Source organism: Strix uralensis, chromosome 20, assembly GCF_047716275.1.
Source record: "Strix uralensis isolate ZFMK-TIS-50842 chromosome 20, bStrUra1, whole genome shotgun sequence".
NCBI classification, from domain to species: Eukaryota; Metazoa; Chordata; class Aves; order Strigiformes; family Strigidae; genus Strix; species Strix uralensis.
Window position 1 is genome coordinate 2,804,730 of NC_133991.1, and position 12,706 is coordinate 2,817,435.

General features: G+C 40.4%; 1 protein-coding gene across 7 annotated transcripts in view; it reads right to left on the bottom strand.

Annotated features, from left to right (window-relative positions):
• Nucleotides 1-12,706, bottom strand: part of AUTS2 (activator of transcription and developmental regulator AUTS2) — a 795,956-nt gene that overhangs the window by 4,443 nt on the left and 778,807 nt on the right. For 5 of the 7 annotated variants that reach the window (XM_074890685.1, XM_074890686.1, XM_074890688.1 and 2 more), the window contains 6 exons: nt 12,588-12,617; nt 10,967-11,038; nt 6,926-7,067; nt 6,317-6,394; nt 4,838-4,921; nt 3,697-3,919 (listed from right to left, as the gene is read on the bottom strand). In XM_074890685.1, the coding sequence (XP_074746786.1) occupies nt 3,697-3,919; nt 4,838-4,921; nt 6,317-6,394; nt 6,926-7,067; nt 10,967-11,038; nt 12,588-12,617 (629 nt within the window). The remainder of the gene's footprint in view (nt 1-3,696; nt 3,920-4,837; nt 4,922-6,316; nt 6,395-6,925; nt 7,068-10,966; nt 11,039-12,587; nt 12,618-12,706) is intronic. The other 2 variants (XM_074890689.1, XM_074890687.1) reach the window with 1 other exon arrangement.

The window sequence follows — 12,706 nt, forward strand, 5'->3', positions numbered from 1 at the left end:
TCCAGTTTACATGGTTTCTCTTTGGGTGCCGCAGTCTCTGCTTAGCAATGTGTAACCTGAACGTGCTCGGATGAGGACAGCAGGTTGAAACTCACTCTGTACTAGATGAGCAATACTGGCTGGCTGAAGGGCAACTGGGACAGCGACTCTGAAGTGGACACTTGCTCCTTCACCTATACAGTTTCTGCTACCTACGTTTCTGCTGAGCTGCACTGTGTAAGATTTCTACCTGTAGGGTACTTTTGGGCGGTGAAACTGCAGCAACTGCAGAAAAAATGTCTTTGAAAAGGAAACTCTCATTATTACAATCTCACCAGATGTATCTTTTGCTGTGTCTAGACTGAATTGTTGAAACTGTTTTATGGGCCGTGTCTGAGAGACCTCCGAGAGTCCAGAATATGACTGTTAGACAACATGTGTAAGATGGAGCATTTGATACCAGAACTGCCTGGTCTGCACTGACTACCAATTAACTCCTTGGTATCAGGTTCTACTTTGATTGACTATGCCCTAAACAGTCTGGAAATTGTGTCCTGGCAATAATTTCCCTCCTCTTGCTTTCCACCAAAAGTTGAGGCATTTAACAGCTTCCAGATCTGGACACAGTGAGACCAAGTCAAGGCACTCCAATAATGGCTTCTCAACAATCAAGACTCAATTCTTTTACATTGCTGGCAAAGCACTGGCTTGGGGACTCTGCAATACACCGTCTCTTATTTATTTCGCTCATGAGACTAGTTCAGAGGGCACCCTTAAAATTGTTTTTTATCCACTAGGAGAGCTCATTGAGTCCTGTTGCTGATATTTAATCAATGTTCTATGTAACTGATGTATTTTAAACTATGCATAAAATTTAGAGAAAATAACAGGAATTTTCTGTAACTAAAGAAAAAAATACGTGCAACCAAAATAACATATTCCTTTGCCAATTTCATCCTATTCAATTACAGCAATGGTATTATCTCAAGAGGCTATTGATTATATAGCTCACTTAAGTGAACTACATGTAGTTCGGTGGTCAGAGAGGGAATAATTTTTTATCCTCAGATTTGTCAAGGGCTCCTTAGGTTAATAATATGGGAACAGCTCTAAGCCTCTGTCTCCACAAAGAAGAAACTTAACATCATGTTCTGAAATGAACTTATGACTAAGTAAGTTATGCTTTGAGGCTGTATACTACAGTGAAAGATACTGAGTATCTTATGCCAAGTACTTTGCCTCATTTATGTCGATAAAAAAGATCAATAGATTCTTGGGTGGGTTTTTTTTAATGCTCTAGGATAACATACACTTAAACATCATCATTAGAATGCAACTGCTCAGTGACATCTTTTAAACAAAATACCACTGAGAAGGAACAAATCCTATTTTTCACAATAGCTATTTTTACTGATTTCTCCCTAATGCTGGACTGGAATAAGAGAATCCTTGAACCAAAAAAACCTCCACAACTGCAACTGACGTTCCAGGAGAAAGTGGGGACTGTATCAGGACACTGCAGTGTAACTCCCCAGCCAGCTCTGCATTTAGGCAGGGTTCACAGATTGTAGTTTCATATTATCTAAGCTATCTTGAGGGATTTACCTTATCTCAGTCTAGCTGGGAGGAGGCTGCAGTACACCGGCCATACAGCTTATCCAAGAGCGACCAGTGATTCATGGCACCCCACTCTAACACTGATCTTAGATGGGGAAGAGCCCCGCTAAGAGGTACTTCTGAGGTACCTTTCCACTGATAACAGAAGAAATCTGGATGAATGCTTTTGGCTAGATGGCCCATTGGGGGCTGATAAAGTTAGACCCTTGATGTCAGGATACTTCTGAGATGAAATCATACCTCCAGGTGTGATTCCCAGTTCTTCCTGTTTGGGCAAATTAGCTTAGAATAGGTAACAGAGACTGGGACCTCAACTAGAAAGCAGGGCTACATCCTCACCCCGCTGGGTGCCACTGAAGATGAAAGAATAGGTGTAAGAGGCTCACAAACTACTCCAGACATTATCTACACGGGGAGCACGTCTCCAGGAAGGGATTCTCAGCATCTTCTCATACAGGCAACAGTGTGAGCATGCTGCAAAGTAGAACTCTTCAAAACCACACAGATGGATGCACAGCAACACTAAATTGGTGAAAACATTGTACTAAACCGGTAGCCATAATTGTGCAGAAGTATGAAGTATGAATGACGCTTACTTTTAAGCTCTCAAATTATTGAAAATAAATATGTTCTGAGCTATGATATGGAGTTCAGGCAATGCCAAAGCAGCTTGCAAGGAATGTATTTCAGAAAGGGATTTTCTTCAGCAGGAACACTTCATAAGAAAACAACAAAACAGCAACTGAAATAATCACATAATTCTAAAGACTACCCGTATCATTAATAACTAAAATGCTTTGCCATTCAAGCCAGTAAAGTTACTCACATGCTTAAGCATTTTGCAGGACAGAATCCCCAATTTGTAACAGCAATTTATTTTTAAGCATTAACACCAGACATGAAAATAATGAAGCTATGCTACCAAACAGAAAATATTCCAAATGGAAAATGTAGGTGAAAAGATCTGTAGTTTGACTTACTCTTCACATTTTACAACAACATAGAAAAGCTCTTAAATGTATTTTTAGAATATCTAATGTGTTAGCATAACTTCTTTTAGAAAAAGCTACTAATGCGTATATTTGGGTTAGTGACAGAGAAGTCAGAAAAGCACATCTCCTAAATATTCTTTTATGCTAAAAAGTTAGAAACAAATAGCCATTATGTAGTAAAGTAATGTGCAAACTTAACAGGAAAGCCATTAAGCCACAACTGAAAAAGCTGAAATCAGCCTCTCTACATTTTTCAAGGAAGGCATGACACTTGCTGAATGGCAAATTCTTATAATTTGGTACTTAAATGTTAAGAGGAATTGTTACTGAGTTAACTGTATAATGGGAACAGTCCTGACAAAAAAAATATGACCAGGTTTTACTTTCCATTAACCCTTCCCAGCCTGGACATGTTAGCGTGCAAGTCCATGTAAAACACCGAATAAAAACTGTGCTTGAAGGTGTGTAACAGCAGTGCATGTGTGTGTGGCTTTTCTGCAGGGAATTAAGGTTCATTTAATGAACTGCATGCACTGAAACGTACTGTGGTATTGGAACATGACATACCTGGTGCGTTTTACACTGTTATAATTTTACAACTTTATCAGTGGTCCCTCTGGTCAGTCCCTTTTTGAAAAGGGAGGTAGCATTATTTGTTTTGCAGACAAGGTCCGATTTACAAAGTTATTTAGGTATTCAAAGGTGCAGATATGCGTCTGATGGACTTTATAATCCTTTTTTTCATCCTGTCAGGCACCTATCTCCACGCTAAGTCTTCAAAAGACCTATGGCAGTGTGACCCACAAGGTAACAGAGTGTGTGGGTCTGATTCTATTCTCACTTGACACTGCCTGAACTCTGCTCCAGCAAAGCTCCTTCTGATGAAGTGTGGTGCAAGTGAGAAGAGAAACAGATGCAGTAGGAAACACCCGAGTTAGAAACCTGCATCTTCCGCAGTGCCTCGCGTCACAGGCAGCAATGATGTCAGCTCTCCAGGTGTCCCTCTACTGAAGCTCTGGTTTAACAATGTGCCAGGCTGGGAAGGGTTAAAAGCGGAACAGAGCCCCAAGCTTTGAACTAGACAATTCTTGGAAGTGTTCTTTCGTACCTTTCTTTGTCATCTTTACTAACAGATGAGTCTCGTTTATCTACATCTCTATCTCTGTCATGAGCTGCAGCAGATGAACTGCGCTCCAGCTCTCCTGGCTTCAGCCAGGGCGGAGGGGTCGGGAACGAAGGAGGAGTTCGGTGCAGTCGGTTCCAGGGCTCGTGAGGGTTGCTAAAGCTCTGCATACTGGGGCCATCCTTGTGGCCGAACATTGAGTTGGGTGCTGAAATGGTGAAGTGGAAAACAAAAAGGTTTAAGAAAAAGGTATGCTCTAGTGAAGGTACTTACCAAAAAAACTTTTACAGCACTCAGAGTTAAAATGAATACATATTATTGGGAGCTGGAAAAGGAAAGGAAATTAACAGAGATTCATTAGAGGGTCTCATTCCTAAACATGGGCAGGCATCTGACAGCTGTTTTAATTGGAAAGGGAAATGCTGTGGATAAAATTGACAAGGGATGGAGTAGTAAGATAAAAGTGACAATGATCCTTATTCCAAATATTTTGGAGACATCAGGAAATGACCATTATATGGACTATAAATAATGGAACTTGTTGCATTTGATCCTGAACCAAAGTAAAATAGTATGTGACCAAAATCATGCCAGATTTGAAGTATGAAGAAAGAGAGTGATTTTTAAAAGGATGATCTTTTGTGACTGGCCAAATCTAGAGAAATGTTGATGATCCTGGACAAATAAATGCAGGTTACTGATTTTTTCCAGGCACATGTCCTGGATTACTGGTGAGAAAGGAAAAAAAAAAATATGTTCCCATCCACAGCTAGGGGTGCTGCACACATTAACTATTTTTGAGCATGCAAGAAAACCATGAGAAAATTCACAAACTCCTTAGACTCACAGGTTCTACAGTCTCTTTTTTTTTTTTTTTTAACCGAACGATGTAATGGTGACATTTAGCATTATGTTGAACCCAAACTACTAAGTAACTAATAGAAAATAATTTACTGATGACTAAAAAATGCTGTTATTTAGAAAAAAAAAAGGTCGCTTTTCAAATTCCCATCTCTTAGTGCTACGTGGTCTAAGCAATGGGTAAAAAAGACAGCAAACAGTCACCATCACTCAAAATCCTGAATTACACAGCAAACAAGAATTCATAAACAAAGAGGTTACTCACTAACTGTCGGGTTCCCGAGTCCCCCGAAGGCATTACTACCCACTGCAGTGAGACCGCTGAAGGAAGCCGGTCGATTGAAAGGCTCTGCAAACCAACAGAAACAGCTGAAGCTCACTGGCATGTTGGTAATTATGATAAAGCATTGGCGTGTTATCCAACCGCATTATGTCTGCACGGAAGCTCGGTCTGTGCCCATCAGGAGTTGAACATCATCCTCCCACAACACAGCGGTGATTGTGAGGGAGTGAGACATAAAAAACGTGGGTTTTTTCAATGACAGTATGCATGGGATCGTCTTACTAGAAAAGCTTCCTCTTCAAAGAAAAACAAGATGTTAAAATATACGTGGTATTGAGGCCTGTACTTCAGCATAAGTAGCTACTTCATTTAACACCTGCAAACATCTCCATTTTTATGTCCTTTATTCCCTTCCAATTCAAATCTATTTCTCAGGAAATGTCTCTGGCTAGCAAGACTATTATTAACTCTGGCAAATGTGCTCCCAGTACTTTCAGGCCGTGTCTCCGAAACCATAGCCAGGATATAAATAAAATGTCTATTATACTGAGATGTCATGCAGTCCTGAACGTTTTGTAATTCCCTTGATATTTATTGCTAATACTATACAAAAAACTAGTATGGACTGAAAAATACTGGAATAAGTAGTTAATGCATACAGGGTATAGGTAAGTCATATGAAGCAAATTCTCTTCTCACTTTATTTTGGAGAAGTCTAACAATTTTCATGAAACTACTTATGATAAGTAGCAGCACAGAGAAAAGGAAGACCAAGCGCAGCATCTTCTATAGGCAGCTCAGTGCAGAATGATAAACCTACATTGTGGGTCTGCTGTATCCATTTGGTGACCCTCCCAAATTCTTCCCTATGTGAAATAAAATGCCAATTTAGAGTGTTGATCTCAGATGCTCCTGTAGGCAGCAGACCACCTTATTACAACATCAGTAAGTTAGAAAGGAAATAATGACATTTGGTAACTTGGGTGGTTCCATTTTTAAAGGTGTATTCACTAATTTTCACTAACAGACACATTTGAGGCCAAATCACAAGATTTTAAGGATGTATTTCCCACTCACTTAAATGGAAAAGGAGACATCTAAGTAGGAGTTAGAAGAAGAAACACCCCTATGAACTGAAGCCTTAACCTTAAGGCATTTTTTTTGACTGGTTATAAACATGACTACAGCAAAACCTAACTAGTCCTGTCACTCCACTCCTCTAATGTCCAGACTGTGTTCAGAAGTATTTCAAAACATGCTGTCAGTGATACTATCATGTGTATTTAGAACTGCTACTTGAGTAATGGCTAAAATTAAATGACTAAAATGAGCAATTTGTAAAGGTTAAATAGGCAGGATGCTCAAAGAGCCTCCACACGGGAAAGCTTTAATAGTCTCAATGGTCGGCGTGTGTTACTTCTGAGTTGTATTCACCGTTAGTTAGCTGCAGAGAGAACGTACCTAAGTGAGCAGCTGGGTTGAGAAAGTTGCTGTGGTGAGGTGGTGGGCCGAAAGGGGTGCCGGCTGGATGACCCCCACCTGCCAAAACAAAGCAAAAGAGGTGAATTACTAGCAAAAGCTCAGAAAGGGACTCGCTGTGCTCTGGGCTTGACTATCATTTCTTAAATAGCAGCTCACATGAGCAGAGATTGCTGTACACTGGGTGGGGCTCTCAGGTCAGGATCCTATGCAAAAATGCTGCTTTTCTAAACAGAAATTCCCAGGTATGAGTATAAGGGGCAGTGGGGAATGCTTCAGCACGGAAAAAAAAAAAAAAAGAGCATGTAAAATACAGCTTATTTCCAACCTGTCATCTCCGTGATGCATTGGATATCACTGTGTGAAGACATGTTCCTCCATTTACTACCTGTATGGCATTTCAGCAGGTTGGGCTTTTTTAAAAGCATATAGAATAATTTAAAAATATTTATCAAATGGACTAATAGCCCGTGGCATGTCTTGCAGGGAGTTCATAAGCCCAAGCATATGGGAAATTTCCTTTTAACATGGCAAGGATTAGCATTTTAATGAGCGTGCCACAAGGAGGAGATTTCACTGCTCAGTACTCACTGGCTGTGGAGAAGAGAGTCGAGGGCCGGGCCAGGTCATGGGGGTGGTGGATGGCTCCAAAAAGGCTGGGGCCTGGTGGCCTGCTCAGAAATTCAGGTTTCAGGCCAAAGTCCAGCTTGTGTGGATCAGACTGCATCTGTTTCTGAAATGCAAAAACAGGATTTGGAAGAGACTGTCCTAAAAGATAGCAGTAAAAGGCACTTTCAAAATGATGTGGATATAGCAATTTATTCGTACTAACTGACGTTTTAACAAGACTATTAGTTTTTGGGACTTTGAGCATAGGTGCACTACTGTTTCCCTGGAAGGGGGTTCTACGATAGAAAGAGAAAACCTCAGGCTCCCAATGCATATTGCCCACAAACGTCAACAGTTTTTTCCCATATGCTCACATCCACCCCTCTGGAGCTAAGCTTTTCAGCACAGACCTGACTTAAAGAACAAACATAAAAATCTTTGAGGAGGCCTCAGATGCTTGCTTAGCTGTAGGAATAGGTCTGTCTTAAAATAATAAAAACAAAGCTGAAGAGAAGGGCTAGCCTGGATCCGATCCCAGGTGGGCTGGCGTGTTAAAAGCTGGGTGAAAGCATCAGCTGTAAGAGGCAGAGCTGCCAGCTGACCCTCTTCCCACTGCAGGAATCCCTTGCCAGACAGTTATGGCAGAGACAAGTCAATGGACACCAGAACCATTAATTTTAAATGTGAAGCTGCAATCAAGAAACACTCAATGCAGTATATCTTTCAGTGCCTCTCAGACTGCAACCGAGCAAGCTAGGGGCTAAAATGAATCAAATTACAGATGAAGCGTATTTGAGTCGAAAGAACTGAAGTCCCATTTTGAATGCCTGCACTCCAAATTCAAAGCACTGTATGTCGCTGTCTTTATTTATATGGTATTAGAATCAGCAGGCGTTTTTAAGGCAAATTTGCTGAGGTAGCTGTGTTGTAAGTGATAGGCGGATGAAGAGTGGGCTCTTCTTTGTGCCATGTACTCATTTTAGTGGTCCCTACTACAACAGTTTTATAGAATGAGGAGGAAAACCAAATTCCCAATTACCTGCGCTGCCAGAACTCCCTAAACACAGATTGCTGATTAATTGTGCAGGTCAGCTGAAAGGATTTACAAACGTGTAACACTGAACCAGTAGATCTTAACATAATTCTGGAGCATGTTACGCTTTATAAATCAGTATTTAATACTGTGCCAGCTCAGAGTACAGACTATTACAATGATATAAATATGCATATTAAAAAGTTATGACCAAGTTAATGTGCATGCCTAGTAGCTGTTTTTCAAGTACTAGTAACACATCTATGTAGCTATGAGAACACAACAAAAAAGGCAAAAAAAAGGCTTTTTCAATGTTTAGAGATAACGGCCTGCAAGAATACTGAAATGGAAAAGATGGCCAAGTTAAGGTCATGTCTTTTAGGGAAGTAACACAATACTCCTTTAATAATTAAAAAAAAGTTCAGAAATGCCTTGGCTGAAGCCTGTGTGCCAGATTTTTATGCTGTGAACTCTTTCTATTTTTCTTTTGAACAACCAAGGTATAAACCTCTGACAGGCATTACTCAGAATAGCAAAAGCTGGCTGAAACTTTAATTGCAGCCATATGAACGGTGCTGTTCTAAATAATGAAAAAATCCCCTGTCTGAAGAGGAACGGGAATATCATGCACGTGTTAGAAGATTTTTTGAATGTTTTAATTTACCTTAAAATAGTACCCAAGAAAATTGATCAGATTTATTTTATCCCCAGTTGCTGTTCAGGAGAGCACCTCTCTTGATGATAATCCTGACGAATGTGTTTGAAGTCCAGCAAATGTGTAACACCTTAACTCAGGGTCCACTAAAATCAGTGTAAACACTAATTTAATAGCATGTTAGATTGGTCCGTAAGGCCTTTTCTAAACGAAAGAGGGCCAATTACGGAGCAGAAATTCTCTCTTGAATCCAGACCAGTAAGGCACTGGTCAGTCTAAGCAGGAGTGTAAAACTGCTGTGTGCCCAGCGCTGGTATGCAATCCTGGCTTCATCTGAGGAATTCCCTGGGTGTGCAGACAGGTTACACAGGTCTGAACTTTGTCGTGGTGCAGAGGTATAGGCAGGCAAACAGCATCCACAGCTGCACGCAATTTTTCCTGGGGTCAGGAAGGTTGTGTTTTAAAGTTTCCTATCTTGCCTGCTTCTTCAGTGTCTGCTGTTGCCCTCTGCAAGCAATTACCAGTGGTCCAGATAGTTACTGATTCTTCCATACTTTGCAAGCAGTCTGGTGGCACTGCATGCAAACTTGAAATCTCTGAGTAAATATGTTTTATTCCCTGCTCTGTGGCCAGGCAGTGTCTCTACCTTGTGCAGAAGAAAAGGCACCTTCACAACCTTGGGCTAGAAGGAGAAATCATTCTGTATGAGCCTTCAGCCAGAGATTTCACACTGTGTGATCGCGTGCGGAGGGGAGGACTTCATTCCCATGTGGGAGTCTGACAGCCCACGGGGACATAAACCAACTCGCCTTACTGACTGTAGACCATAACTAATTTTTTGACTCAACTGAGATTGTGAAATACATTTCCCAATTATTCTTAAAATTATCATCATGCACAGTCTCAAAAAGTCAAGGAACAACCTTTCCTGTTTTTTAACATGCAAGATAGAAAAGTATTAGGTAAAAGAAATGACTGCATGAAAATGGCATTTATTATGAGTTATAAGTACACCAGTATGACCTCTCTCTGAATATCAAATCAAGGAAGATAGAAAGGACATAGATAGCATGGGAATAATAATTTCATTTCAAGAAAATACCTTTTCAATAAAATAAAAAAAAAAGACATATAACTCTCTAGGTCTATAATCTTGTCTTTTTTGATAATGGGAAGATGAATGAAGATCACTAGCAGGGGAAACATAAGGAAGCAGAGAAGAGAGATATGTCTACTGCAGCAAATTAACCTGTCAACCTTGTTTAAAAGGGTTATTTTTAAACTCTATTAGCTGCAGGTTTTAGTAGCTGTTCAACATCTTCATATTCTTATAGTACTACCTTATACAATTCAATTGCATACACAGACTGCAAAGTGCTATGGACTCCTTGTTAATTTTACTTTTTAACACAGCTATTGACTCCTGAAGTACAAGTATGAACAGTAAAGAATACCAACCTTTCCTGGCTCACTGAAAATCTTCAGGAGCAACACAGAATTTTTCACTGACAAGTACAGTGAAAATATTATAAAGGGAAAGAAATCTTCCTCACAGACTCTATGTGCAATGAAAATACAGTTAAAGAAAGAATGAAAATACCCTAACTACTAAATGAATAAATTACTTGTTTTTCTCTGACATCTGTTTCAGGAGAGCCTAAACTGGCCATGGCTCTTACCCTTGAAGTCTCAAAGCATGCATAATGAACAAAAGATTTCCACCCTTTATCTTTGGTGCAGTGAGACAGTGTCTGGGTAACATTACTTCATCTGAGAGGCCGTGTCTGCCTGACCAGCCCAGACACATACAGGTGCCAACCTCCAGCTATGACATGGGTTGTGAAAAAAGACTGATAGAAGCCTGTGCAGCCACACTGGATAAAGCATCTCAGGGACAGGAGAAATCTTCCTGTGCCCTCTTCTGTCCGTGAATGTTAATTTTGATATGTTTGTGTCCTCAGCCGTAAATAAAAGCAATGCTGTAGCTCACAGGCACACCCATTTGGCTCTACCTAGCTACAAACTATGGTTGGACTAGGTGATCTTCAAGGTCTTTTCCAACCTAGATGATTCTGTGAAACTTGTTACTGCCCAAGATCTGGTGTCCTTGCTCCGAGGCATCACAGACATTCCTTTGAGACTCTACCTTTAGGTTTTTAATTCCGATATGCCATCACTGTGAAACGGAAGGTTACGCTATAATGCTCCATACGGTTACTTTAACAAGGCATTAGCCATAGCACAGAACTGCTAACAGCAAGAGGCAAGCTCTTCCTCTCACAGGTGTGCACTGTGCAACACATATATGAAGTTCAGGAGCGCCCAAAAGACTGACCTTGACTTTCTGTTGGTGATGGTATATCTGCCAGGCGATGTGAACATGCATAGCGCACCACTTTCCAGGTTTCTGGAAAAAACAAAAGGATACATCATGAATCAGTAACTTTCAAAAACCTGTGATGCTTTATTCTACTTCTAGCAACTCCTGCCAACTCTTAGCCCAGTCTGGTTTGGTTTAGGGGATTCCCCACACCAAGACAACTGAAAGCAAAGAATTTATCCCTTGCTAAGCGGTTTGTCTGGATATTCAGGAATGCTCCTTGTCACTCTCCTCTCCAAATAAACTCATGCTCAGGTTTTACGCATTCTTGCAATCTTGCCACTGGCTGAGAATGCAGCTTGTGTTGCTGCAATCAATGAAACTGTCTTCCAGTTAGCAGCTGCTCGGCACAGCTGGATTGCTTCACAACTGTACGTTGAGCTCACTTCCGAAAGTGCAGCTATTCTAAGGCCAACCTTTCCACCAAAGGATGAAAATGAAAGCACTTTAAAAGATCACTCTGGTTTTCAAAATGAATCTGACTCCCTCATGTAATTGCTGTATAATTGTCTGTACCTCCAAAACTTTGGCTCATAAATACGCTGAAAAAATTGGAGGTCAGTCGATTCACTGTGTTTGGGAAGGCTCTTTGCATCCTTCCTGTCACCACGCTTTTAAGTCATGGGGAAGAAAGAGGGAGGAAAGAACCAGAATGCTATTTGGGTTTTCTTATTGATTTTGTACTCGTTTCTGGGACGTCTGGAAATCTTGTCTGAAAAAGACTCATTCAGGATATACTTTCTCCAATTTTGTTATTTAGGGGTCTGTAGTTAACTACACAACTAATGATTCCTGCAGATTTAGAAATAATCACAGGAATTCAAGAAGCTCCTCAAGCTACTGGTACCTTAAATGTTTTACAAACTATGGCATATGCTCTGGCCTTCTATTTCTAGGTGTATATCAACCAACAATTAAAAACACAAAAAAAATAAAACCCATCTCACACATATACTCCCCTACACTCAAGCCTTTTGCTTATTCACAGCAGCTGGCTGTGCTAGTGATTTAATAAGTTCACTTGGCTGGTTCAATCAAAATCTAGACCTTCTTGAACGTGTTGAAAAATTAACAAAAATACTCTTTTGGATCACTGAAAGACTTTTGATCCTTATTTCTAAATTATTTTGTGTTTCAAGTGGACTGTCTGTCTATACTTGACAGTAAGATATGTGGGCAGGAAGTACCATACTAAATAACCAAAGGTACAGTAAATAATAAAAAGCAAAATCCTTCAGTCTGCACTGAAATGATAGGGGATCACTACCAGGGTAGGTGTCCAGGAGTTTGCTCAGGAAACCTTGTAAGCCAGCACAATAGGATAATCAATATTTAACCTCTACTATTCATGCTAGGGGGTTGCATGAGAAGAACAAAAAACTTCCAGCGTTGAAACTGTGTACTTTCCTCGAGTGACCACAAGATGTACCCAAAGAAAGACTGACCATGCTGCTCAGCAAACACGGTGTAAAATACCCAAGATGAAACATGGCATTGCTTTATAATTAGGCTGCTGCTTTAACCCGGTGGGGACTGAGATGAGCTTGACAAACTGTATCACAAGAAGATTTCTTACCCTCAACATAGGCCTGAACGGATCTGTCAACTGTGAAGAAGAAATGACAGCTTGGTTACATGCCTGTCACTCAAACAATTGCTCTAATTAACAGATTTGTATTGCTTCATTAAGAGATG